Here is a 26,772-nt window from a genome sequence, read left to right on the forward strand (position 1 = left end):
ATATTTAGCTAGCTGGGGTGGGCGGAAAATAGTGGGGAATTGGTGAATTCGGTGTTAGGCTAGCTTGCCTGCTAAAGAGCTCCAAAGTGGGACACGGACACATCAAAACACCATGAAAATTCACACTTAAAAACCTGAACTTGTCACGTCTCGTTTACAGCACTGTAACATCACAAAATAGTGTCTAGGTCATACATTGGGCATATTGGTTTACTCAGAAGATGTAACTGAGCATACTTTTGGGGATATTATGACAGTGACACATATCAAGTGTAAGAAATATATTTTTTCCTTTCACCACAAACATTGGCATAAATTCGTAAAAAAATGGTGACAAGTTAGGGCACAATATACGCCATATAAAATACCCTGGGGTATCTGCTTTATCAAATGAAAGCCCTTTGTGGGGTTATTTAAACAGTCAAACTGCTATAATACTCCAAAATGAGACATAGGCCCGTCAAATCATTATATGAAAATTCTAATTATAGAAACTGAAATAGCCTTGTCTCTTATATGGCATTGTAGATTCACAGAATAGTGCCAAAGGCATACAATGGGGGTATCGTTATACTCAGCAGATGTAGCTGAACACAATAGCACACACTAGCTTTACGAAATACACATTACAAAACCGTTGTTATTGGTGTATATGCCAAAATAGAGAAAAAAAACACTTTTACTCCAATATTTAGCAGAGATTGGCGATGAAATCGCTACGTTAAAAGTGTCAAAATAATCTTGGGTAAATAGCCTGTTATAATAAAACACAGTAAAAAAGGAGGAATATTGGTAAAAGCTGCTCAAATCACCAAGTGTGAGTCACTCCAAATCACACAGAAAGTGTATAAAGCAATATCGTAAATAGTATAGTGAGAGCAAGTAATTATACACCAAATATAAAATAGATAAAATATATTAAACAGGCAATATTACCATATGTCTTGGATGTCCTAAAAATATAAAATAAAGGACATAGTATAGCCTGTATAAAATGAATGAAATGAAATAAATATAAAATTGACCACTCACGTGGTGCTGAGCCTTAAATAGCGGCTCAGACTATAAGCGCCTTTTTATAATTTCCTGGAGACCGCAATGCTGGAAAGGCAGGTTAAGTTTATCTCTGTCAGAATCCCCTTGTGTCAATTGATGAAAACCAAGTCAGGAAGTACAGGAACAAACTTTATTTGCATAGCATAGCATATAATGGAATCTCCCAAGAATATTGCACTAACGCGTTTCGACCGTTATAGTCTTTATCAAAGTGCTGTAGTGTGAAACAAATTTAGCGTTTAAATACATTAAAAAAGGCGCGCATTGTGATTTCTTCGCCGGTTTACTTCCGGTTTCCGGCTGTTACTCCTCGTCATTTAATTTCCGTCTTCCGGTCACGTTGCGTGTCACAGGGCATTTCCGGGTCAGCGGTCATGTTCCCTTTGCGTTCCAGCGAAACTCCGGTTCCGGTCAGCATCAATGAGTTTTTCTCAAATATCTTTTGTACCATGTCCATAATGTAAATAAACAGTGTAAAGAACATCCATTTTATACATATTTATCCATGCTTTGTACTGCTATTCGGAACTTTGGTGGGGAAGCTTATTGGAATAAAATATTTTACTAATTTTAACACAGTAAAAATTATTGAAAAGGATTACATATATATAAGAATATGTCATATCACGGAATATATAAAAACAGGCGAAGAAATCACAATGCGCGCCTTTTTTAATGTATTTAAACGCTAAATTTGTTTCACACTACAGCACTTTGATAAAGACCATAAAGGTCGAAACGCGTTAGTGCAATATTCTTGGGAGATTCCATTATTTGCAAATAATACAAGAAATAACATTTGAATCATAGCTGAATTCCCTTTGTCTGACACTTCCAAGAGCTGTATGTTTCCCCATAAACCTAGCTTTCTATAAGAGAGCAGAACACAAACCACATTCACAATACACAGAACATATGACATCACTGAACCTTTACCTTTATGTTGGAGAATCAACATGCGCAAAATTTCTATTTTTCTTTTGCTGTCATGGAGTATTTTCTGAGCATCACTGAGATGTTTCTGATCCTGTAAGCAGAAAAATCAAATGGATAATTAAGATAAACAAAGACTGGACGTTTAGGTTTATTACCCCACACCACCATGTATACATGAGCTAAGTTTCATTTTCACTGTCCCTTAAAACCCTTTTGAAGAGACAATGAAGTCACCAAGGCGCTTAATCTCAGTGAAATGGCCTGGGTGCAGAGTTCCTTTCCCTTTTAATCCTGCAATGTAAAACAGTGCAGGTTTTTTTAGAAGTTATTGCTAGGTTAAGTTCACCTTTAAAGGCTGTCATACTGACAATGATTAGAGGTGCTTCCACAGCAACAAGTAAAAATCGGTCATGTGTCGCGGAAGCTCATAGAAAAGCATCAGATCTCCAATGCAACCCAGGAGGAACATTGGATTGGACCATCAAGAATGATGCCACGTTTCCTCACTGATGTTGCGGGATGTAGAGAGGTGGAAAGGGTAAGCAAAACTTTACTATTATTTTGTATTGCACATGAGGGGAGGGGGACGATGACATGTATTTGACTAAGATCCAGCGCACTCATCCATTCACCAAATAGCAATCTCAAGGCTCATATAATGTAGTCGCTTTATTTAAAAACACCTAACCTGGGCAAAAATAATGGGAATTTAGTTACAGTATATGATCATACATTGCATAAGCCTGCCACAACGTCAATGTACCCCATTCTTGGCTGGTCCTAATCTAGCAACCTAATGTATGCTCTTATGAGATTAATCCACCTCAACTAGGCAAAAACATTGGAGTTGTGGCAGGCTTATGCAACATATGATCATATAATGTAACTAATCCCCCATTATTTTTGACTAGGTAAGGTGATTTTAAATAAAACGGCTACATGTTAATACTTAAATTATTGTTTAGTGAGTGCGCTGGATCTTGTATGTTGTATGAATTGGCCCCAGCAGCACCCTTATAAGTATGCATGTTTAGATGAGTGCCTCCCTCTTGGTTTCTTGTATTTGACTAGGGACAGGGGCACCTCAGCATTAGGGATACAGGTTTGTATTTCTAACACTGTAATGTTCCTTGCATTTCTCCTCTATTGTTGGTCTTCACCTAGAGATTTAATATATTTCCCTCTTTACCACCAAATTACTTCACATTTTCAGAACGGACACACTATTTACAACAACGGCAAAAGGAAAGCTAACAAAAAGGATTTTGCAAATGTGGAAACTATACATCAACATATTGTACCCCTCCGCTATTAACAAACTATTTTAAGACATCATGGTAGATGGAGAGGATGTTAGGGAATACTCGTTTACCAATCTTTACCTTGATCCCTACCTTATCTGAAATGCCAGCCCCTTCTAATTAGACAGAATGTGCTCTCTGGGACGTTTCAATTTATCCTGTATTTTACTTTCATTCACTCTTATGGTATTTACTTATGGCTGCCTATTCCTTGTACATCCTTTATATCCTTTGCTATCATGTCTTTCCACGTTTTTTTTTCTCACCCACGGTTTTGTTTCTTATTTCTCTTTCACCATCTATCCACCCCCCAATATGTCTTGTAAATACATCAAATCAAAATAACTAAAAAAAACGAGAGTTGTGTATATCTTTGTACTTAAAAAAGTGGAAGGAAGAGCCTTGTACTATTCAGCTGAGAGAGAGCCGTAGGCGAACTCCACAAAATGATGTATTTTAATTTCAGTCCGATCCAGGAGCAGAAAGAGTCCATTAGCTCCTGGATCCCCAGCCTGCTATCAACTAAAATTAGCTAGGATCCCATCACGAGTGGGAAAAAGTCACACATTGCAGAAAGTGGAAGGAGTTTTCTAAAATGCAAATAAATAAAGATATAGTTTATCTTTAAGATAAAATAAAATATGCCAAACATACTTTGGAGCGGTCGGTAGAATACGCCTTTATCAGCTTTTCTGCTTCGCTCTTAACTTTGTACTCATCTTCGAGTTGTTTCTCAAAAGTGGCTAACTTGTCCTCATCTGGTGAGGAGAATGAATCACTATCAGAAGCAACTGGAATCTGGGGACCATCTGCAAATTAATAATAAGACAAAATAAGAATTACAAATGGCAGCAGACAGTATCACTCAATCGAGGTTAATGAAAGACAGACATCGAACAGTAAAACCACGATAGCTGAAGCCAGTCATGATAGCAGCATCTAGTCTACAGTAAGTCACAAAGTGGATATAAAAATGGTGTAAGCAGGTTAGTGATGGGTAGTTTGGTTACTTTAATGGGATATGTGATATGTATCCAATATATATTTATATATTTACAACACACACACACACACACAAAGTGTTTTAATGTACCTGGGTGTGCCCCTGCTCCTTGCTCGATAACATCGATTACTTGTGTTCCGCTGACCTGAAAAGGCAGAAATTAAAAGAATCAGAAAAAGTCTCTTTGCCAGACGAACAGGATCACAAGTTATTTGTGGCTCTCAGCGTGGTTACTATGTGCTGGATTGTCTGCGAGGAATCTCTGGTCCTGTCTGGTGTGGTAGACTCTGCTTCTATTGATCTGGTGCCGATTGCCTGTTCCTGTGCTGCTAGTATTAGTGTCTCAGTGCTGTTTTTCAGTCCGGATATATTTATTATATACATATACAGGATATATGTGTGTATAAGCATCCTAATAACAATACTCTATAGTACTTTCACTTGACATACCACTAACTGAAATGAATAAGGGTCAAGGAATTCATACCACAAAAACCGATACAGTAACCATATGCTGTCACTGTGCTTTGGACATTAAAACTGGAGCCATGAAAGGGTTAAATATTGAAGAAAGAATAAAATGATAGACCTGAGTGTAACCTCCCCAGTGTTCACCATTACTAATCAGATAACATGTTCAATCTGTATTCTCTTTATCCCCCATCCTGGACTACACTGGGGAATTGGTTAACATAATAAAACTCAGTTAATTATATGTAGAACTGGAATCTTATACAGAAAATCAAGTCTTTTACTTACATCACAGCATACACATGGAAAACAGGAAAAAATTGTTCTACTATTTGCCATCTTTAGCCACGTGATCACCACAGCAGCTAAGCAGTGACTACTGTTTAAGCAGTGTGTACTGACTGAACTGTGCTCAGCAAGGATGATGTCACAGTGATGTCACAGCGAACAATCAGACCAGCTGTAGCTATCTCTGCCTTTCAATACTCCGTATAGGAGGAAATGCCCTAAATACCTAAAAATATAAATAAAATGCATTCCCCAGTGGAAATTAACGGTATATATATATACATACACACACACAGTGAGGGAAAAAAGTATTTAATCCTCTGTCGATTTTGAACGTTTGTCCACAGACAAAGAAATGATCAGTCTTTAATTCTAATGGTATGTGTATTTTAACATTGAGAGACAGAACAGAACAAAACAAAATTGCAGAAAAACGCATGTCAACAAAAGTTATAAATTGATTTGCATGTCAATGAGTGAATTAAGTATTTGATCCCCTATCAATCAGCAAGATTTCTGGCTCCCAGGTGTCTTTTATACAGGTAAAGAGCTGAGATTAGGAGCACTCTCTTAAAGGGAGTGCTCCTAATCTCAGCTCGTTACCCGTATAAAAGACACCTGTCCACAGAATCAATCAATCAGATTCCAAACTCTCCACCATGGCCAAGACCAAAGAGCAGTCCAAGGATGTCAGGGACAAGATTGTGCACCTACACATGGCTGGAATGGGCTACAAGACCACCGCTAAGCAGCTTGGTGGTGCGATTATTTGCAAATGGAGGAAACACAAAATTACTGTCAGTCTTCCTCTGTCTGGTGCTCCATGCAAGACCGCAAAAACACAAAGCCAAGGCAACAAAGGAGTGGTTCAGTCTCCAGACGTTAATCCCATAGAAAATCTGTGGAGGGAGCCGAAGGTTCGAGTTGCGAAATGTCAGCCTCGAAACCTTAATGAATTAGAGAGAATCTGCAAAGAGGAGTGCGACAAAATCCCTCCTGAGATGTGTACAAACCTGGTGACCAACTACAAGAAATGTCTGGCCTCTGTGACTGCCAACAAGGGTTTTGCCACCAAGTACTAATTCGAAGAGGTCAAATATTTAGCAAAACATACAAAAAGATGGGGTAGACCGCCAACTCCAAAAGAGGAGGTGGGATCTACTCCAATCCACAGATACCTCCAAATGTAAGTATAGCTAAAAAAATGGTGGGGACCTTTATTGACAATCAAAAAAATATATATAAATTCAATTAAGGTAAAGGCAAAATTGCTAGATACCCAAATGAACTCCAAAAAACAACGTGTAGCAATCATGAGAAAAGTGAAAACTTCACCTAGTTAAAATACCCGGTAACTAATGGCATGAAGACAAAACACAGGTAATTAGGGGCTAAACGTAGCTCATACTATATGGGCCTTAATAGATCCCCAAGTAACGTCACGTTAACCCCAGACACCTGATGGTACTGTTGGAAACACCTCTAAAGATAGTGAGGACCCAACCCAATAGCCAAACACAAAAATCCCAGTAACTGTAAAGGAGGTAGAAGTCACTGGATAGGTTCCTATGGGTACTGGTCTACTAATTTAAATCAGTCGCAGAGGCGGTAGCTAGTGGACCTTACTAAGTATAAGTGGTAAACAGCCGGTATACTGAAGTGGCTGCTAGTAGCTGGGTGCAGAACTCAGTTGATCCATAGAAGTGAACGAAATTGGAAAAAGAGGATGGACTTCCCCCCTAGTACATACCAAATTGCACCAGTGAAACCCATATACGGTAAAACGCCCTGAATGAAATAGCCTAGAGACACTGCACCCTAGTATGCCCTAGCCAGCTCACTAACTGAACTTAAAAATGGCAAAGCTACCTGCTGCTTCGAGGCATCCTCAAGCTATCCCTCATAAGTAGAACAGAGGAGCACAGTCCACTAACTTCGTTAGGTACACATAAGTACAGGCATCATGGTAACCCAGTTAAAGATAAAAATAAAGAAAAAAGAAATAGTTCTAGCAAATAATATGCATCGGCATGGTACAGCTCGAGGCGCGTTTCGGCGTTTACATACACCTTTGTCAAGAGCAAGCCGGTAATTGAGAGGAAGACTCCTTATAAAGGGACGGAGGGAGACCCCTCCCCTTGTCAGCGTCCAATACGGACTGGTGGGTGGATCAGGAGGCAAGACTGGGCGTGTGAAAATTCCCTCTCCCCGCCCATACTACCAATCAAATGGCGGTAATTTTCCAGTTTTTCCAGTTGAGCTATTTTTTTGTGATACTTTTAATTCACTATAACTGAATTATACATAACAGTGTAGAATCTGCATTTGGCCACAGCAATAGGCAACATGCACAACATCATCTAGAGCAGTGCTCCCCAACCTTTGTATCGCCGCGGACCGGTAAACGTTTGATAATTTTTCCGTGGCCCGCTTGTTTTGATTTAATAAGACAAAAAAAAACCAAACAGTCACATATATTAAAAAAAACACGCAGACACATACATAGTCAGAAAATCACAAACACAGTCACATAAAGACATAGACTCAAAATTGTGTGTATGTGTGTGTGAGCGGTGCAGTGTGTATGTGAGGGTGGCAGTGTGTGTGAGAGTTGCAGTGTGTGTGTGGGGGGCAGTGTTTGTGGGGCAGTGTGTGTAGTGTGTGTATGGGGGAAATGTTTGTGGGGCAGTGTGTGCAGTGTGTGTATGGGGGCAATGTTTGTGGGGCAGTGTGTGTATGGGGCAGTGTGTGTAGGGCAGTGTGTGTAGTGTGTGCATGGGGGCAGTGTTTGTGGGGCAGTGTGTGTAGTGTGTGCATGGGGCAGTGTTTGTGGGGCAGTGTGTGCATGGGGGCAGTGTTTGTGGGGCAGTGTGTGCATGGGGGCAGTGTTTGTGGGGCAATGTGTGTAGTGTGTATGGGGCAGTGTTTGTGGGGCAATGTGTGTAGTGTGTGTATGGGGCAGTGTGTGTAGGGCAGTGTGTGTAGTGTGTGCATGGGGGCAGTGTTTGTGGGGCAGTGTGTGTAGTGTGTGCATGGGGCAGTGTTTGTGGGGCAGTGTGTGCATGGGGGCAGTGTTTGTGGGGCAGTGTGTGCATGGGGGCAGTGTTTGTGGGGCAATGTGTGTAGTGTGTATGGGGCAGTGTTTGTGGGGCAATGTGTGTAGTGTTTGTGGGGCAGTGTGTGTAGTGTGTGCATAGGGGCAGTGTTTGTGGGGCAGTGTGTGTAGTGTGTGCATGGGGGCAGTGTTTGTGGGGCAGTGTGTGCATGGGGGCAGTGTTTGTGGGGCAATGTGTGTAGTGTGTGTATGGGGCAGTGTTTGTAGTGTGTATGGGGCAGTGTTTGTGGGGCAGTGTGTGTAGTGTGTTTATGGGGCAATGTGTGTAGTGTGTGCATGGGGCCGTGTGTGTAGTGTGTGCATGGGGCAGTGTTTGTAGTGTGTATGGGGCAGTGTTTGTGGGGCAGTGTGTGTAGTGTGTTTATGGGGCAATGTGTGTAGTGTGTGTGTGGGGGCAGTGTGTGTAGTGTGTTTATGGGGCAGTGTGTGTATGGGGGGTAAGGAGGCTTTTTTAAAATTTATTTAATTAAAATTAAGATATTCATGTCCCCCCTCCCTTCTTACCTTTACTGGGAGGAGGGGGGACATTTCTTAGTCCCTGGTGGTCCGGTGGGGATTCCCTGGTGGTCCGGTGGTGGTGAGGTGAACTCTAGCCCAGTTACAGGGCTAGAGTTCACTCTCGCGAGATTTGGAGCGTTGCCGTGGTTACCGCGGCAACGCTCCAAATCTCGCGAGAGGAGGACCCGGAGGAGCTGCAGGTAAGAGCTCCCGGGTCCTCTCTCACTCCCCTGCCGGCTGTCAGCACAGTGCCTGCAGACTGGGGAGGGAGATCTCTGATCTCCCCTCCGGTCCGCAGGCACATTGCAGGGCTGGCACTTGGGCAATGCCAGCCCTGCATTAGCCGGCAGGCTCGCACACCCCACACCCCTGGGCGGCCCGGTACCGTTTGATCCACGGACCGGTACCGGTCCGCGGCCCGGGGGTTGGGGAACACTGATCTAGAGCACCAGATTGCTCCCACATCATCATATTGCACCCACAGCACTTTCCACATCACAGCACCAGGTTGCACTCACAAAACCTCCCACAGCACTTTATAAATGCCAGCAATAATAATAATAATAGAGAGACCCCTCTCCAGGGCACATTAACAGAGGCCATCTCAGTATTAGAGCAGAGCTTTCCAAACTTTTTACGTTGGTGGCACACTTTTCAGACACGCATCCTTTTCCGACACGCAGTTCTGTGCTCTCAGTGAGCGATTCCTGTCAGACCAGGTAGGGGAAACAGAAGCTCGACAATGCTACACGAAGTGATAGCAGGAGGGTAACGTTGTGCAATGTGCTCCCCTTCCTGTCGGACACCTCTATGCGACACACTCAAATTGTGTGGCCGACACACTAATGTGTTGCACCACAAAGTTTGGTAAGCTGTGCATTAGATAGTCTCTTTTAGAAAAAAAAAAATCTATCTATCTTCACCTGTGCGTCTCTTAACACCACTTTTGTGTTTCTTATCCCATCTTTAGTCTTAACTCGTTTTGTGTATCGTACCACCCGTTTATTGTGTTATCCTCCATTTTTTCCCCATTCTGCCCAAAACCTCCTCCATATTCACCCCACACCTTTTGTCCCTTTTCTCATAATCTGCCCTCAAACCTTCACCTTTTTCTATATTCTCCAAACTTTGTGTCTCCTTTCTCAGTCCCCCGTCCCCCAACTTCTCTTATATAATCAGACATTCAACAGTATTTTAATCGTATTAGCTGACTTTTCATTAGACACACGCCTTCCACTTTCTTCATATCCCACCAACCTCTGCCCCTTTTCTCATATCCCCTCCACACACACACACACCTTTAACTTGCTCCATATTTTGCCCCACACCATAAATTTCTCCATATGAACTTCACCTTTTGTCCCTTTTCTAATTCCTCCTCTAGAGGATTCAAGGAGGACTGAAAGGAGGAGCTAGCAGTGGCGTCGCTAGGGTGGGGCATCCCTACATCATGCTGTGCCCCCCCAAAAGGGCAACTTGCTGGCCATGTGTTTAAATTCTATTCCCTCGGACTGTAACAGTCTATTACAGTCCGAGGGAATGCAGTGCTGGGTATTGTCTGTGGAAAGATGCTGGGGCACTGACAAGCTCCGCCCTCAAACCAAGCCCCGCCTACTGCACATAAGCCCCACCCCCGCAGTTCAGCAACACCCCTTGCTGCTGTGTGTGTGTGTGTGTGTGTCTGTCTGTCTGCTAGTGAGAAAGGATGTGTGTTTGTGTGTGTGGACTCAGCAATCTGTGTCTGTGTGTGTCTGTGGATGGACACCGCAGTCTGTCTGTGTGTGTGTGTGTCTGTGGATGGACTCCGCAGTCTGTGTGTATGTACTCAGCAGTATGTGTTTGTGTGTGTGTGTGTGTATATGTATGGACTCAGCAGAATGTGTTTGTGTGTGTGTGTGTGTATGTATGGACTCAGCAGTCTGTGTGTGTGTGTGTGTGTATGGACTCAGCAGTCTGTTTGTGTGTGTGTGTGTGTGTATGGACTCAGAAGTCTGTGTGTGTGTGTGTGTGTGTGTGTATGGACTCAGCAGTGTGTGTGTGTGTGTGTGTGTGTGTGTGTGTGTGTGTGTATGGACTCAGCAGTCTGTGTTTGTGTGTGTGTATGTGTGTGTGTATGTGTGGACTCAGCAGTCTGTGTTTGTGTGTGTGTGTGTGTGTGTGTGTGTGTATGGACTCAGCAGTCTGTCTGTGTATGGACTCAGCAGTCTGTCTGTGTATGGACTCAGCAGTATGTGTGTCTGTGTATGGACTCAGCAGTCTGTGTGTCAGTTTATGGACCCAGCAGTCTGTGTGTCTGTGTATGGACTCAGCAGTCTGTGTGTCTGTGTATGGACTCAGCAGTCTGTGTGTCTGTGTATGGACTCAGCAGTCTGTGTGTGTGTCTGCCTGCTAGTGAGGAAGCTTTTGTGTGTGTATGGACTCCACAGTCTGTGTGTGTATATGGATACAGTGCCAACTATGGCACTGTATCAAGGGAAATGTGTTTGTTTTTTTAATAATCCCTGGTGGAAAATAATAAATCCTCCACCAGGGATTATTAAAAAAACAACAACACATTGTGTCGGGGGTGGGGCTTAACATGCGGCAGGGGCAGGGTTACACTGCAGCGACGGCGGGGTTAAATGTGCCCCCCTACTTTTGTCCCTGGACCACCATGTGCCCCCCATAAAAATGAATCCTAGAGACTCCACTGGGAGCTAGACATGATAGCAGGAGTATGGGGAAGGATGAGACATGCAGGACAGCAGGATAATGGGGAAGGAGGAGCCAGGCAGGACAGCAGGATAATGGGGAAAGGAGGAGCCAGGCAGGACAGCAGGAGAATGAGAAAGGAGGAGCCAGACAGGACAGCAGGAGGATGGGGAAGCAGGAGCCAGACAAGACAGCAGGAGGATCTAGAAGGAGGAGCCAGGCATGACAGCAGGAGGATCCAAAAGAAGGAGCCAGGCAGGACAATGGGAAAGGAGGAGCCAGGCAAGACAGCAGGAGAATGGGAAAGGAGGAGCCAGGCAAGACAGTAGGAGAATGGGAAAGGAGGAGCCAGGCAAGACAGCAGGAGGATGGGGAAAAAGGAATCAGGCAAGACAGCAGGAGGACGGCAAAAAAGGAGACAGCAGGAGGATGAGGAAAAAGGAGCCAGGCAGGACAGCAGGAGGATGGAAAAGGAGGAGCCAGGCAGGACAGCAGGAAGATGGGAAAGGAGGAGCCAGGCAGGAAAGCAAGAGAATGGGTAAGGAGGAGCCAGGCAGGAAAGCAGAAGGATGGGGAAGGAGGAGCCAGGTAGCACAACAGGGAGATGGAGAAAAAGTTGTCAGGCAGGACAGCAGGAGGATCCTATGTGAATACGTTTTCCCCTCAGGATGTACTGCAAATCGGCAATAAAGTATTACATGCATTTACAGTAAAATAAACACTGGTACCTAGTATGGATACCTGGATGGACAGGGTGCACTTCTCTTGCTGCTACCCCACTGGATCCACATCACCTGAGAACAGAGCACAGCACAGAAAAAAAATAGCGGCCTTTGCATTGCTGGCATTTTTGCAAATCGGCACCGGCCATACTGTGGCGAAAGTAACCTTGCCACTCGTTTTTGGAGGGGCCGGTTTGCCAGCCTCCTGCCCTGCGACTATGGCCCTGGGATGTATTGCGCTTTACAAACTATATTTGGGCATAATGGATTTTTGTATGCTGTTCCTGGCCCTTTAAATACTTTGGAGTAGTGTTACAACTTTTAAACTGGCACTTCGAATGCAGTCGAAGTGCCGAAGTCGTCGACAAGGCCGCCATTCGACAAACGAACACGTGGCGGCGGCCATTTTAACTTATTCGAACGCGGTCAGGTGACCCATACCTACTTCGACACCGCGGCTGGAGACTAAGTCCCGTTCGAAGATGCGAACGCTCGTTCGAATGGGACTTAGTCATTTTCTCGTTGTAAAATAGACCGACCACACAGCCCAAATCCATGGAACTGTTTTGGGCATGAAAATGTGCCTGCGGTCGGTCACAAAGGACTTGCGACTAACTTTTGAACTAATGGAAGGATTTGCATGATTTTTGAGTATGTTCATATTTCAAGTATGCTGATTATTAATATGTGAAGATGAATGTATAGTTTTAAAGTTATAAAATGTATATAAATGTATAAGTTTTAGCTTGGAGATAATTGAGTAGATACAGTAAGAAACTCAGAGAAGAGGAAGGAGACGTCTGTCACTCAACAAGGTAGGTATATCTATACAAACCAAGGTAGGAGAGTAGTCGAAAAATAATAATACTTTATTAATAACACAAAAACATAGTGTAAAAACTAGAGCACAAACAGAAGAATAATCACTCCACCCTATCCATAACTACTAGTCTAGTCCAATATGACAGACCGTAGTGGTTGGAAGGGAGGAGAAGGGTATCAGGGGAAGGGGAGGGGGAGTGGGTAAGAGGAGACTAGGCTAAATAAAGTGTAGGGTGCCTAGAAAAAAGTAAAGCTAATTCCAATTCCTACAGTGTAATAATAGCAATATCGTAGATGACCAGTCAGGATCACTAATAATTGAAAATAAGATCTGTTGACTGGATCATTAGGCATAATGTGACACTATAGTTGTTGGCCACTAGGGGTCACTAGAGAAATAAATCCTAGACCTATTGGTTTACTTCATTCACAAAATAATATCAAGTGTCAATGTGTAAACAGATAGAAACATTACAGTATCGGAAGATTGAACAAAGTGTAACATATCTGTCAGTATTGCAATTTGCTGGTACTGACAGAGCACTACAACTGAATAAAACCGTTGCGTGCTTGGTTACTCCTGTGCTGGAGTTTGGTTTACTTAATTCGCAAAATTGTATCAAGTGTCAATGTGTAATCAGATAGAAACATTACAGTATCGGAAGGTTAAACAAAGTGTAACATATCTGTCAGTATTGCAATTAGCTAGTACTGACAGGGCACTACAACTGGTTAAAACCGTTGCGTGCTTGGTTACTCCTGTGCTGGAAGGGTGTTAAGTGCATATACGATCGTGCGGTATTAACACCTGGCAAGGACAGTTATTTATTAGGTCTACTGCGTGGTCTCTTACTCACCGTGCTTGATAAGATTATATGTATCAGATTGTACAATATAATCACAGTATCTAGTTTGCAACGGTAGTATACTCGATACGTGATGTTATCTGTTACTCCTGTGTGACATACAATTTAAGCGTACGATCTGTCAGTGCGCTAACAGTGCTTAAATTAGCAAGTATAGCTCATATGACACAATAAATAGATTTAGAAAGACATAGAATAGGAATAGTGCCTTCATGGGCACTGGTTATAGTAAAGAGAGTATGCCAATAGAGCGGCACAATAGTAAATAGGTAAAAGATATTGCATATACTGTGGAATAGTTTAGATGAATCAGTACCCAGATCGGTATGATAATTACTTTCCAATTCATATACTGTGGAATAGTTTAGATGAATCAATACCGGTATGATAGTTACTTTCCAATTTAACTTGGTCGATATGTTAGATTCCCAAACGTTAAGTTCTGAAAGGATTATTAAGTATGATCGGTAGGTAGTATCCTCAGCTAACACACTCGGTCTATTATCTGCCTATAGGGCTGTTAAACAGCCAAGATAAACTTTAGTAAGGCAAGTGCTGAGACCAGATCGTCAGATACTTGGAGGAATAGAGCCTAAGTGGGGAATGACGGAAAGTAGACGACGATGTCAAGATGATGTCGGTGTAAACCTGACGCGCGTTTCGCCTGGATTAGAGGCTCGTCAGGGGGAACTTGCTCCCCAGGCAAGTAAAGTTTAAAAAGCCCGCCCTTAGTTCTCATTGGTTGTCTCGGAGCACAGGGGGGAGGGGGCTTGATGAGCTGGTACGGTGGCCAGGAGTGCTCAAAACGGATATATCAAACTTCTATAGATCCCTTAGTGGAGGAAAAGTTCCATAATTAAGGGTTTCTAGCAGTACCCAAATAGGGCATATGTAACACTATGTAGTGAATGCTAGTAGTACACTAGCCAGTCTGCAGACTAGATGTATAAGGTCTAGCAAGATAATGAGCCCATAGATATAAAATGTATAGATAGGCATGCTAGGCTCATGCTATAGTAAAGACTGCATACTAGAAAAAATAGTATACTGGTGCCAATCTTGAGGATGATGTAATACATATTCTGATAACTGAAAACATGGACATTAAGGCAATAACTAAAAAATGATCGTCATCATTAATGATAGTGGACTTAAGCCCGATGTTGAAAGCTACTTAATTTATGAATGGTGTAAAACTGATTTCCTCATTTAGACCGAGAAGAGCCAAGGTCTTAAATAAAAAAATCCATTGCGATTCTTTTTGCAGTAGAACTTTATTAAAGTTGCCCTTCCTAGGATTGGGAAAGAGTTTTTCAATTGCTTGAAATTTCAGAAATTCGGATTTGCCAGCATGGAAGTTCTGGATGTGTCTTGCCACTGGGGATGGACGCCACGTGTTGTAAAATTCTGCGTCTGAACTGCTGAAACGTTTTTCCAATGTATTGGATTCCACAGTTGCATGTGATTAGATAAATAACCCTAGTTGTGCTGTAGTTCATGGTGATATGGGTTTGTGTATACGTAGTTGATTTTGAAGGTAATATGAATTGGCAGACCTTGCAATGGCCGCATTTGTAGGTTCCCTTCGTGTCTGTTAGCCAATTCGTGGCTGGTGAGGGAGATGATAAATGGCTGCGAACCAATTAATCTTGTAAATTGCGAGGTCTGCGTGCTGTTACAGAAGGGTAGTCAGGTAGCACGTTGGATAATTCAGGGTTATGTAATAATATGGGCCAGTTCTTTCTAAGAATCTTGGACATAGGTGCCCAGCCCTGATCGAAAGTCGCGATACAGCGTGGGGCCTTTTGTTCCACTTTGGGCTTGGTGGAATGAAGACTTAAGTTCCTATCCACATCACATACCCGCTGGAATGCCCTTTTTAAAACTCGGTTCGGGTAACCAAGTTCCTTAAAGCGCGATCTTAATATTTTGCATTCATCGTAAAAGGTTTGGTCAACCGAGCAGTTGCGCCATGCTCGTCCATAAGGAATGGAAGCTTTTAATTTATATGGATGGTGACTATCCCAATGTAACAGACTATTAGTCGAGGTGGCTTTCCTAAATAGTTCTGTTTGGATAGTCCCGTCTTGTTGTAGCAAAATCTTAAGATCTAAAAAAACTAATTCATGCTCATCAATAACATGAGTTAGTTTCAGATTGATGTTGTTGTCATTGAGAGCCTTCACAAATTCTTCAAAAGCAGGAACAGAACCTGACCATGAGTAACAGATCATCTATATATCTGTGCCAGCTTATAATGTATTGATGAAAGTGGTTAAAACGGGATGTCAAAACAATGCACTGTTCCCACCACCCCAAAAATAAGTTGGCGTAAGTATGGCGGTCCCGGAGATCTGTAGATAATACTGGCTATTGAAAACAAAATAATTATGTTTGAGAATAAACTCCAGGGTGGCTAGAATGAATGTGATTTGGGGCTCGCTATATGCAGCGTTATCCAAAAAGAATCTGCATGCTCGTAGGCCTGCCTCATGTGGAATGTTTGTGTACAATGTGACCACGTCCAGACTTGCCAGCTGGGTATAAGGTGGAACTGTCATGTCCTGTAGTTTTCGAAGTGTGGATTTGGTGTCTTGTAAGTAGGATGGTAGTTTAAGCACCATAGGATGAAGAATTTTCTCAATAAATTTACTGAGGGCTTCGGTAAGGCAGTTATTCCCAGATACAATGGGTCTGCCAGGAGGGGGACGAATGCCATTGTGTAACTTTGGCAGACAATAAAATGTTGCGATGGTAGGATTTTTGTGCGTTAACAAGTACCGGAATTTGTCTTGATTAATAACCTGTTTGACCAAAGCGTAATTTAGGAGTGTCTCTAGTTCACCTATAAACAGACTCGTGGGGTCAGAGGGAAGGGTTTTATAGTGAGTAGAGTCACTCAGATGTGCCATGCACATGGTGACATATTCAGACCTGTTCATAAGAACTATATTGCCCCCCTTGTCGGCTGGTTTGATAATAACCTCTGTTAGTTGTTGTAAGTTTATTAAGGCCTTGCGTCCCATATAGCTTAAATTGCTTCCAGTTGAGACTTGGTCAGTAACTATAATACCGATCTGGGTACTGATTCATCTAAACTATTCCACAGTATATGCAATATCTTTTACCTATTTACTATTGTGCGGCTCTATTGGCATACTCTCTTTACTATAACCAGTGCCCATGAAGGCACTATTCCTATTCTATGTCTTTCTAAATCTATTTATTGTGTCATATGAGCTATACTTGCTAATTTAAGCACTGTTAGCGCACTGATAGATCGTACGCTTAAATTGTATGTCACACAGGAGTAACAGATAACATCACGTATCGAGTATACTACCGTTGCAAACTAGATACTGTGATTATATTGTACAATCTGATACATATAATCTTATCAAGCACGGTGAGTAAGAGACCACGCAGTAGACCTAATAAATAACTGTCCTTGCCCGGTGTTAATACCGCACGATCGTATATGCACTTAACACCCTTCCAGCACAGGAGTAACCAAGCACGCAACGGTTTTAACCAGTTGTAGTGCCCTGTCAGTACTATCTAATTGCAATACTGACAGATATGTTACACTTTGTTCAATCTTCCGATACTGTAATGTTTCTATCTGTTTACACATTGACACTTGATATTATTTTGTGAATGAAGTAAACCAATAGGTCTAGGATTTATTTCTCTAGTGACCCCTAGTGGACAACAACTATAGTGTCACATTACGCCTAATGATCCAGTCAACAGATCTTATTTTCAGAGCTGTAACTTACCTTTCTTGCAGCTCCTGTCAGCTTCCTCCTCCTCCGCGCCGTCCGTTCAGCACCTCTGTCAGCTCCCAGTGTAAGTCTCGCGAGAGCCCGCTCTCGCGAGACTTACAGTGTGAGCTGACAGAGGGAGCTGCACGGACGGCGCGGAGGAGGAGAGAGCTGACAGGAGCTGCAAGAAAGGTAAGTTACAGCTCTGCCAGCCCCCCTCTCCCCCCACTGAACTGCCAATGCCACTAGACCACCAGGGAAGGAGCCCCCCTCCCTGGCCAGCTAGCAAGCAGGGAGGGGGGACGAAAATAATAATACAAATATTATTAATAATAATAATGAAAAAATATTAAAACAATAATAAAAAAAATAATAATTAAAAAAAAATTATATAACAAAAAAAAACAATTAGTATTAAAATAATAAAAAAAATAATAAAAATGGCCACCCCCACCAAGGCTCTGCACACAGCATCACACACACAAGCACACTGCACTCATACACACACACTGCATTCATACACACACTGCATCACACACACAAGCACACTGCACTCATACACACACACTGCATTCATACACACACTGCATCACACACACAAGCACACTGCACTCATGCACACTGCATTCATACACACTGCATCACACACACACACACACACACACACACAGCACTGCACTCATACACTGCACTCATACACTGCACTCATACACTGCACTCATACACACTGCACTCATACACACACACTGCACTCATACACAGCATTCATACACACACACACTGCATTCATACACACACACACTGCATTCATACACACACACTGCACTCATACACACTGCACTCATATATACACACACTGCACTCATACACACACACTGCACTCATACACACACACACACACTACACTCATACACACACACACTGCACTCATACACTGCACTCAAACACACACACACTGCACTCATACACACACACACTGCACTCATACACACACACACTGCACTCATACACACACACACTGCATTCATACACACACACTGCATTCATACACACACACTGCATTCATACACACACTGCAAATAAATATTTAATGAATATATTTTTTTTAGGATCTAATTTTATTTAGAGATTTACCAGTAGCTGCTGCATTTCCCACCCTAGTCTTATACTCGAGTCAATAAGTTTTCCCAGTTTTTGGGGGTAAAATTAGGGGTCTCGGCTTATATTCGGGTCGGCTTATACTCGAGTATATACGGTAACTCATTATAGAAAGGCTCTGCACTCACATAACATTAAAAACAAGTTGCGGGGATATTTATGGGATAATAATAGTAAACAGTGCACACTATTTCAGTTAATATAATCAATTAAATTTTCAGTATAACATGAATATGCAATACAAATGGTAATATATTTTCCAACGGTTAACACAGCTTAGAATCTACAACATTAGTTGTCAAGAAGATTTATGATGGGCTTCACAGAGAAAAAGTTTCACACAGAAAACAGAATTCCTCAGAGTGCAGCGTAAGGTCGTAACAACTTTAGCTGATAGTTAGAATAACCCTTTCAATGCTGGCTAGACCTCCTAGGTAATTAAGATCTATTCTTATGTAATTTTAGATAAAATAACATTTAACACAGTTCATTAGTCACTTCCTGGAACCATCCAATAAAAGAAATCTATCAAATTCTACAAGCTGAATTTTAATTTGCCTAAACAGATACTCTATCTTCTTTTAAAATAAATCAATACGCCTGGATAAATATCACGACATGCTATCATGTGATAATAATCACATTAATATATATAATTATTATTAATCCCATCTGCAGATTGGGATGCTATAACCATATATATTCTTTTTTTTTTTTCAATGTCTAAGTTTTTATTAACAATTTTTCACATATTCAGCATAAAATGGGAGATGATGGGGTACAGAAAGGAAGAAGGGGGGGGGGGGAGGGGATACAGCCTTTTATTAAAGTCAACATTGGTTCTTGATAACGCAGATCAAGTATTCAGATTGTGTGCGAACCTTTGCTGGAGGCACCAGCGAGTCCAAATACATGTAAATATATTGCAAGACAGATATTGTAACAGTTACAGATATTGTGACATTAATCCTTAATACTGTGGGTAAATCAATACATGTACTTAAAATTTAAACAACAACATATACTGTAAGTGAAGGAGAGTCGTCTGCCCAGTTCGGGGTAGAGATCTATCTGTAGAGCGATTAGCTACTGGTGTGTGGTGGTATGCCCTCGGAAGGCTCCTGTTGAGCTCTGAACTGAACCCATCTGTGCCAACGTGCAGAGTATGTATGTTCCCTATTGTCAAGGCGGCTGGCCATCTGTTCGTACCTACTCGTCGTGTCAATGCGAGTGATAACTTCTGAGAGGTTAGGACTGTGTGGTGTTTTCCATCTATAGGCTATTGCTGTTTTTGCCGCTATGAGGCAATGGGTGAATATGTGTAATTCGTCTTCCCTAAGAGAGTGTGGGAGGATATGTAGGAGGTAGTTTTCCGGTGACTTTGGGACGGCTATGTGTAATTTCTGTACTAGAAGCATTTCCACCTCGGACCAGAATTTCTCTATGATCGAGCAGGACCAAAACATATGGAGGAGCGTGCCTATTTCATTGTGGCACCTCCAACAAGTTGGGGAGGTACTCTGGTAGATATGTGCTAAGCGTGCGGGCACTAGATACCACCTCATTGCTAGCTTGCAGAACGCTTCCCTGTGGCTAACGCTATGTGTAGCTCTCTTTATCTGGCCCAATGTTGTCGTCCAAGAGGCTTGGTCTACCTGTATGTTCAGGTCTTTCTCCCACGCTTTCAAGTAGGAGGGTGTATCTTTAGTCCCTGCGTTCATGAGGGAGTTATAGCAGAGGGAAAGTGTTTTGGCGTTTTGTAGTCTGCCTAGGCATTTGAGAACAAATGGTGGTGGTCGTGTGGGCCTGACTCTATGTAATTTGTGAAGTTGTATTATATTCTTTATGCGAAGATATGTAAATAGTTCCCTAGATGGTAGGTTAAATGATTGTTGTAGAATTGGATATGGTATTACGCCTTCCTTGTTAAAAAGGGTGCTGATACGGTAGATGCCGTGCTCTGTCCACTGATCAAGGTTCAAGTCTGGTGTGAGGTGAGTGAGTGTTTTTAGGGGCGCTGCGTACAGAAGGTCTTTACAGATGTCTAGGTGGAGCAGTGTCTGATCCCATATACGGAGTAGATTCGCCGTTGGGGGTAGTATGGAGGTGTTTTTCGTTCGTAGGTCTTGGCGCGCCCATAGGTCATCGGCCACCGTTTTTCTTGGCATGCAGGCGTTTTCCAATGCTAACCATAAGGGAGGTGTTTTATTTTCTAGAATCGATATGCCCTGTGCCAGGATTGCTGCCTTATAGTATAGCTGTATGTTTGGTATGCCAAGGCCCCCTTCTGAGAATGGCCTCCATGTTAATCTTTGTGTAATTCGTGGAGGTTTTCTCTTCCATATGTAGGCGTTAATTGTAGATTGGAGTCTTTTTATTATCGTGTTTGGGATCGCTATTGGGAGGGTGCGGAAGAGGTATAGGATATGTGGTAATATCATCATTTTAACTGTGCTTATGCGACCTAGCCATGAGGCCCCTTTGTCGTCCCACCGTTTGAGTTGGAGGTCCAATTTTTGCACAAGGGGGTCGTGGTTTACTTTAGTGACTAATGAGAGTGAAGTAGGCAACTGGATGCCCAGGTATGAGATTGAGGATTTGCGCCAGTCGAAGGGGTATTTGGCTCGGAGGGATAGCAGTTCGTCGTGTGGCAGACGAATCGCTAAAGCCTGCAATTTTTTTGCGTTGTTTTTGTAATATGACACTTTACCGTAATTGTCTAGTAAGTGTAGGAGATGAGGGAGGGAGTGAGATGGTTCAGTGATGAACAGCAAGATGTCATCTGCAAACAGTGCAATTTTTATGGGTCCTAAGGGGGTATGAATCCCTTTGATGTCGTTCATTTGTTTTATGTGTGTGATCAGTGGTTCTAAGCATAATATAAAGATCAACGGGGAGAGAGGGCAGCCTTGTCTTGTGCCATTGGTTATTGGGAACGGCCTTGAGAGGAACCCGGTGTTGTAAACTTTGGCTGTGGGGTTTGAGTATAGAGCTAATATGCTTTTTTGAAATGGTTCAGGAAACCCTAGTTTGGTCAGTACTGCTGTCATGTACCCCCAATGTAGGCGGTCGAACGCTTTTTCAGCGTCGAGTGCCAGCAGTAAGCCCTTTTGTTGGGAAGTATGCGCCCATTTAATTAAATTCAGGAAGTGTCGTGTGTTATCTCCTGGCTGTCGAGATGGGACAAATCCTGCCTGTTCAGAGGAGGCTAGATCTTGTAACATTGGCTTTATACGTGTCGCCAGGAGTTTCGCATACAGTTTGGTGTCTGCGTTTAATAATGAGATCGGCCTCAGGTTGGCACATTCTGTGGGAGGTTTTCCAGGTTTTGGCAAGGTTATGACATGAGCTAGGAGCATCTCAGTCGGGATGTCCCCCGTGTTTTTGATGTGGTTGAATAGGGTTGTAAGATGTGGTAGGAGGTGTGTGGCCATTTTAATGTAGAAGGAGTTTGAGAAACCATCAGGTCCCGGCGCTTTGTGTTTGGGAAGCGTTTTAATGGCTTGTAGTATTTCAGCTTCCGTGAATGGTGCCAGCAGGGAGTTTTTTTTGTACGTCTGTGAGGGAGGGGAGGTCTACTAGTCCGAGGAAGTCTCGGATTTCCGAGTTGGAGGGCTGGTGAGTGTTCTCTGCACTACCAAGGTTATATAGTGAATCGTAGTAGGATGCCAATTCCTCCACTATGTCTTGAGGATTATAGAGTTTTGTGTTTTTTGATGAGGTCATGTATGGGAGTTTAGATTGTAGGCTGCGGGACTTCAGTCGGCGTGCCAATAGTTTGCCGGCCTTGTTGCCCTGCATGTAGTGAGTTAAGTTTAATTTGCGCATGTTCTGTTCCAAAGCGTGTAGGGACATGGCGTGTAGTTCTGCTTTTATTCGGGTACTTAAGGCAGTTAATTTTCTAGAGGGGTTATGTTTGTTTTTAGTCTCGGTTTGTTTGAGCTCCTCTAGCAGGCGCTCCCTGGTTTGGTTGGTTCTCTTTTTGCGTATTGCCCCCGCTTGTATGAGTAGACCTCTCACTACCGCTTTAAGGGCCAGCCATTGTGTTGGGACATCCGTCCCATCTGTAGCATGATCTTCGTAGAACAGTTTTATAGTATCGGTTATTTTGCATGATAGTGGGACATCGTTTAGAAGGGATTCATTTAACCTCCATGTACTTCTGCCCCTCACTGGGTATAAGGTTTTGAACGTGGTGATGACCGGAGCATGGTCCGACCATGTTCTAGTGCCAATTTCTACATCTGCTACGTTTTGAAGTGTTATGTTGTCTACTATACACATGTCAATCCGCGAATATGCGTGGTGGACATGTGAGAAATATGTGTAATCTTTCCCACTCGGGAATAGATTGCGCCAAGTGTCATAAAAGTTGTGCGTGTGGAGGAGTGTGGACAGTTTGCGGCTAAGGGATGTGGCTTGGTGTGAAGGCTGCTTGTTGTGAATTCTCTGTATATCTAATTCGGGATCTAAAGTGCAATTAAAGTCCCCGCAAATAATGGTATGGCCTTGCCTGAGTTTTTCTACCTTGTTGAGCGCTTTGTGCAAGAAGGGGGTTTGAGCTTCGTTGGGGGCATAGAGGGAGGCTATTGTCACCATAATCCCATTCAGTGTACCTACTAAAATTAATAGTCTGCCTTGTGTATCCTGGTATAACGCAGACTGTTGAAATACCCAGTCTTGGTGAAATAGTATAGAGACACCTCTAGACTTGTGGGGTGAGAGCGCGTGGTATATTTGTGGATAGCAAGGAGGGCTGAATTTCGGAGGCTTTTTTATACAAAGGTGAGTTTCCTGAAGACAAACAATGGCTGCTTTGGAGTTGTGTATTTCTCTCATCGCCGAGTGTCTTTTGAATGGGCTATTTAAGCCATTGACGTTCATGGAGAGACATTTGAATTGGTGTACCATTAGTCGGGAGATGGGGGGTCGATGCATAGGTGTGGTAGCTGTGAGACTTGTGGTGCCGTGTGTTGGGTCCAGCATAGGCTGTGGGGTGATATAAAGCCTGTGTGGTGTCGAGTGTATGTGGTGCTCCAAGAACCAGTTGGTATTTGACTACCAGGGAAGTAAATCGAGTGCAGGCTGTGGGGGGTAAAGAGGAGGGAATAACATAGGGAAACATAAACAAAAACATACATTGTACAAATAAAGAATAAACCAAACTCTCTTCTATGAGAGTATACCCATGGATGGGCTGGAATCTTAACCTGTTCAGTTCCAGTGGCCATCCTGTTGCGGGAACGTGTGGGGTAGACTCGCTCCAGAGCCATAGTTGTGGTGGAGAATGAAATTTCAGCACATGTGTATGTGCAGGTGAGGTATTAGGTCGATATTGTAATGCCTTGTAATTCGGCATCAGGACATTGGGAGGGCTATCGTGGTCACCTCTTTAATATATGGTAGGGTGTTGGGGCATAACTGCGTCTACTAGTGGGAGATATTCATGTAACATTTCAACATAGTATTTTTTTTTTTTTTCTTGTTTTTTTTATTTTTTATTTTTTTTTCGAAAAAGCTGGAGTCTGCCCGGTCCCCTCCCGCCAAGTTGCATACCATGACCTATGGAGTTTTAAGCATCAGTACTTCTGTATGTACTGTGTTTGGCCTTAGTCATTCAACTTAGGAGTACCTTCAGTTGTATGAGTGTCACCAGCCATTGGGTGTGATAGAGTTAAGGGCGTGCGTTCATTGTTTATTGTCGTGTTTTCAACTGGGTCCCCTAGGACAACAATTGAAGCATTGGTATGGCCATGAGTTGTGGGAGTCATTAAGATATAGTCTGATACCGGGTGCTACTGTCGTAACATACTTCAGGGTGCTTTACAAAGAAGTTCGGGGGAAGGTGTGACATTTCGGTGACACGCTCTATACTTTAAACCCTGTGGTAGCATTTTTCGTCGTATCATATAGCAACCCCTGAGATCGTGGCATTGATCTTTTCGTATGAATAGGCCCATGACAGGCAATTTCAGGTTATGCCTTATTGAGCTCTCTTTGAATACTGTGGGAGCGCCGGACTCTATGTGTCACTTATTGAAGGAGACGGGTTATGGTCAGGTACCGGACATTGTGCCCCGTGTTGCATTAATGGGGTCCAGAGGGTGTGTGACCTAGTGGAGTGATAGTGTGTCCACCTTTGGGAGCTTTAGGTCCCGAAAAACACCTTTTTGGGATGTGGTTGTTAGAGTGGGGTGGACGGGTCGGTGCCAGCTACCAGCTACCGCTGTGGTACCATATATGCATGTACTTGTATAATGGTGCGGGGAGTGGAGTGACACGCCATTAACTTACGTTTCATATAAACATCATTGAGTACGTTTTTTCATTTATAACCCATATTATTATATGTAGCTGCAGGGTTCAGCCTTACAGTAGTGGAGCCTATTGCCGGCGGTGGCCCAGTGAGCGTTAGATAGATTAAATGATTGCACCCAAATATGCATAGTAGTAACTTAAAAAGACAGGTACAACAAGTAGTGATCGGGGGTTTCATGGGGTGTTTGTGTAATCCATACGTGTCATATTGTGTACATTCTGTTTGGGCGATGGTGTGAGCGCAGACATGGGCACTCTTTGGGCATTATGTTCCCCATTAGTATTGCTGTGGGTGGACGGGGATGATAGGTTGGTATCAACCTTTAAGTACTATCGCCCTTTCCCCACGTTAGTGTTGCGGTTATGGTTGCGGGAGGGGGGTTAGCATAACATCAATGTCTAACATACAATAACTCATTTCTAAACATTGTAGATACTTATACCATCGTAGTAGACCGCCGTTTGTCATCATGTGGTAACAGTCCTTAAGTCAGTCTCTTTGTCCTGGTGCCTCATGGCGGGTTAGCGTTGGTGTTGTCCCACCATCTTCCATTCCGGTTGAAATCGTTGTGGAGATGGTTCTGTTGTCTTGGCCGGGCTTTGTGGGTCCCAGAGGCCCCAGTCTTTCAGAACGGACAATCCCTGATCCGGGTCCGCCATGACATGTTGCTTGCCGTTGCGCCATACTAGGAGTTCTGTGGGGAAACCCCACTTGTATGCTACTTTATGATTCCGCAGCGTTTTAGTAATCGTGACAAAGTCTCTTCTACGCGCCATAGTCAGGGCTGAGAGGTCCGCATATAGTTGAATACCTTCATATGGCGGAGGTAAGTTTTTCGTCGTTCTCGTCGCTTGGAGGAGGGCCTCTTTGGATTTGTAGTGATGAAACCGGGCGATTACGTCTCGTGGGGTGTCCGCCGTGAGGCGTGAAGGCCGTGGTAGACGGTGTATTCTATCCGTGGTAGACGGTGTATTCTATCCAGTTCCCATGCTGTGCCCGTTAGCGTCGGCACCATTTCTGCACACATGGCGACAACATATTGGGTAAGTTGGTCTGTTGTGACAGACTCTGCTATTCCCCGGAATCTTACGTTGTTCCTTCTCGACCTATCTTCCATGTCTGCCAGTTTCTGCCATATTTTGGCGTTGTCAGCTTCCAGCGCATGAAGCTTATCTGCTGCTATGTTGTGGGCTGAGCAGAGTTCCTCGGTCTTTTGCTCCAGGTGATCCGTCCGGTCGCCAAGCTCCGCTATTTCCTGATGGATACCAGAAATAATGGTGGTAAAATCTTCTCGGATGGTAGCTCTTAATTCTTGCAGCATGGATTTAAGGTAGAGCTTAGTAACCTGCCCTTCCAGATCAGGGGCTATTGGTTGGTCGGGGTTTGTAGCAGGCTCCTCAGATATATTGGCGGGAACTGTCTCGGCGCCATCTTGGGACGGTTTATGCTTATCTCTTCTCGGCGGTCGGGACGGGTCCGTTAATTTTGTTTGCTTCGAGGGGGACATCGTTGTGATGGTGTGATCGCCCTCACTGTTCTACCTCCGGTAGGGGTCTTTTTTAGTCGGTTTTGTGCTGTTAAAGTGGCTTTGTGGCTCGGTATGGAGAGGAGCTCTTACCCCATGCGACCGTTCTAGCCGGAAGTCAGACACGCCCCCACCATATATATTCTTTAGTAACTAAGATGTCTGAATATCGAAATCTGATCGTGATTTATCTAGTCATATATCATGCTATTAGAAAATTTCAATTAATTTAAATTA

The 26,772-nt window shown here is 43.3% G+C and overlaps 1 protein-coding gene across 1 annotated transcript in view; it reads right to left on the reverse strand.

Moving 5' to 3' along the window:
• The window catches only part of LOC134582618 (serine/threonine-protein kinase N2-like), a 36,193-nt gene extending 20,190 nt beyond the window's left edge, over positions 1 to 16,003 (reverse strand). The window contains exons 1-4 of the mRNA XM_063439283.1: positions 15,632 to 16,003; positions 4,387 to 4,441; positions 3,948 to 4,102; positions 1,993 to 2,083 (exon numbers count right to left, since the gene is read on the reverse strand). Of these exons, the coding sequence (XP_063295353.1) occupies positions 1,993 to 2,083; positions 3,948 to 4,102; positions 4,387 to 4,441; positions 15,632 to 16,003 (673 nt within the window). The remainder of the gene's footprint in view (positions 1 to 1,992; positions 2,084 to 3,947; positions 4,103 to 4,386; positions 4,442 to 15,631) is intronic.
• Positions 16,004 to 26,772: the final 10,769 nt, after the last annotated feature.

This window comes from Pelobates fuscus, chromosome 13 (assembly GCF_036172605.1).
Source record: "Pelobates fuscus isolate aPelFus1 chromosome 13, aPelFus1.pri, whole genome shotgun sequence".
NCBI classification, from domain to species: domain Eukaryota; kingdom Metazoa; phylum Chordata; class Amphibia; order Anura; family Pelobatidae; genus Pelobates; species Pelobates fuscus.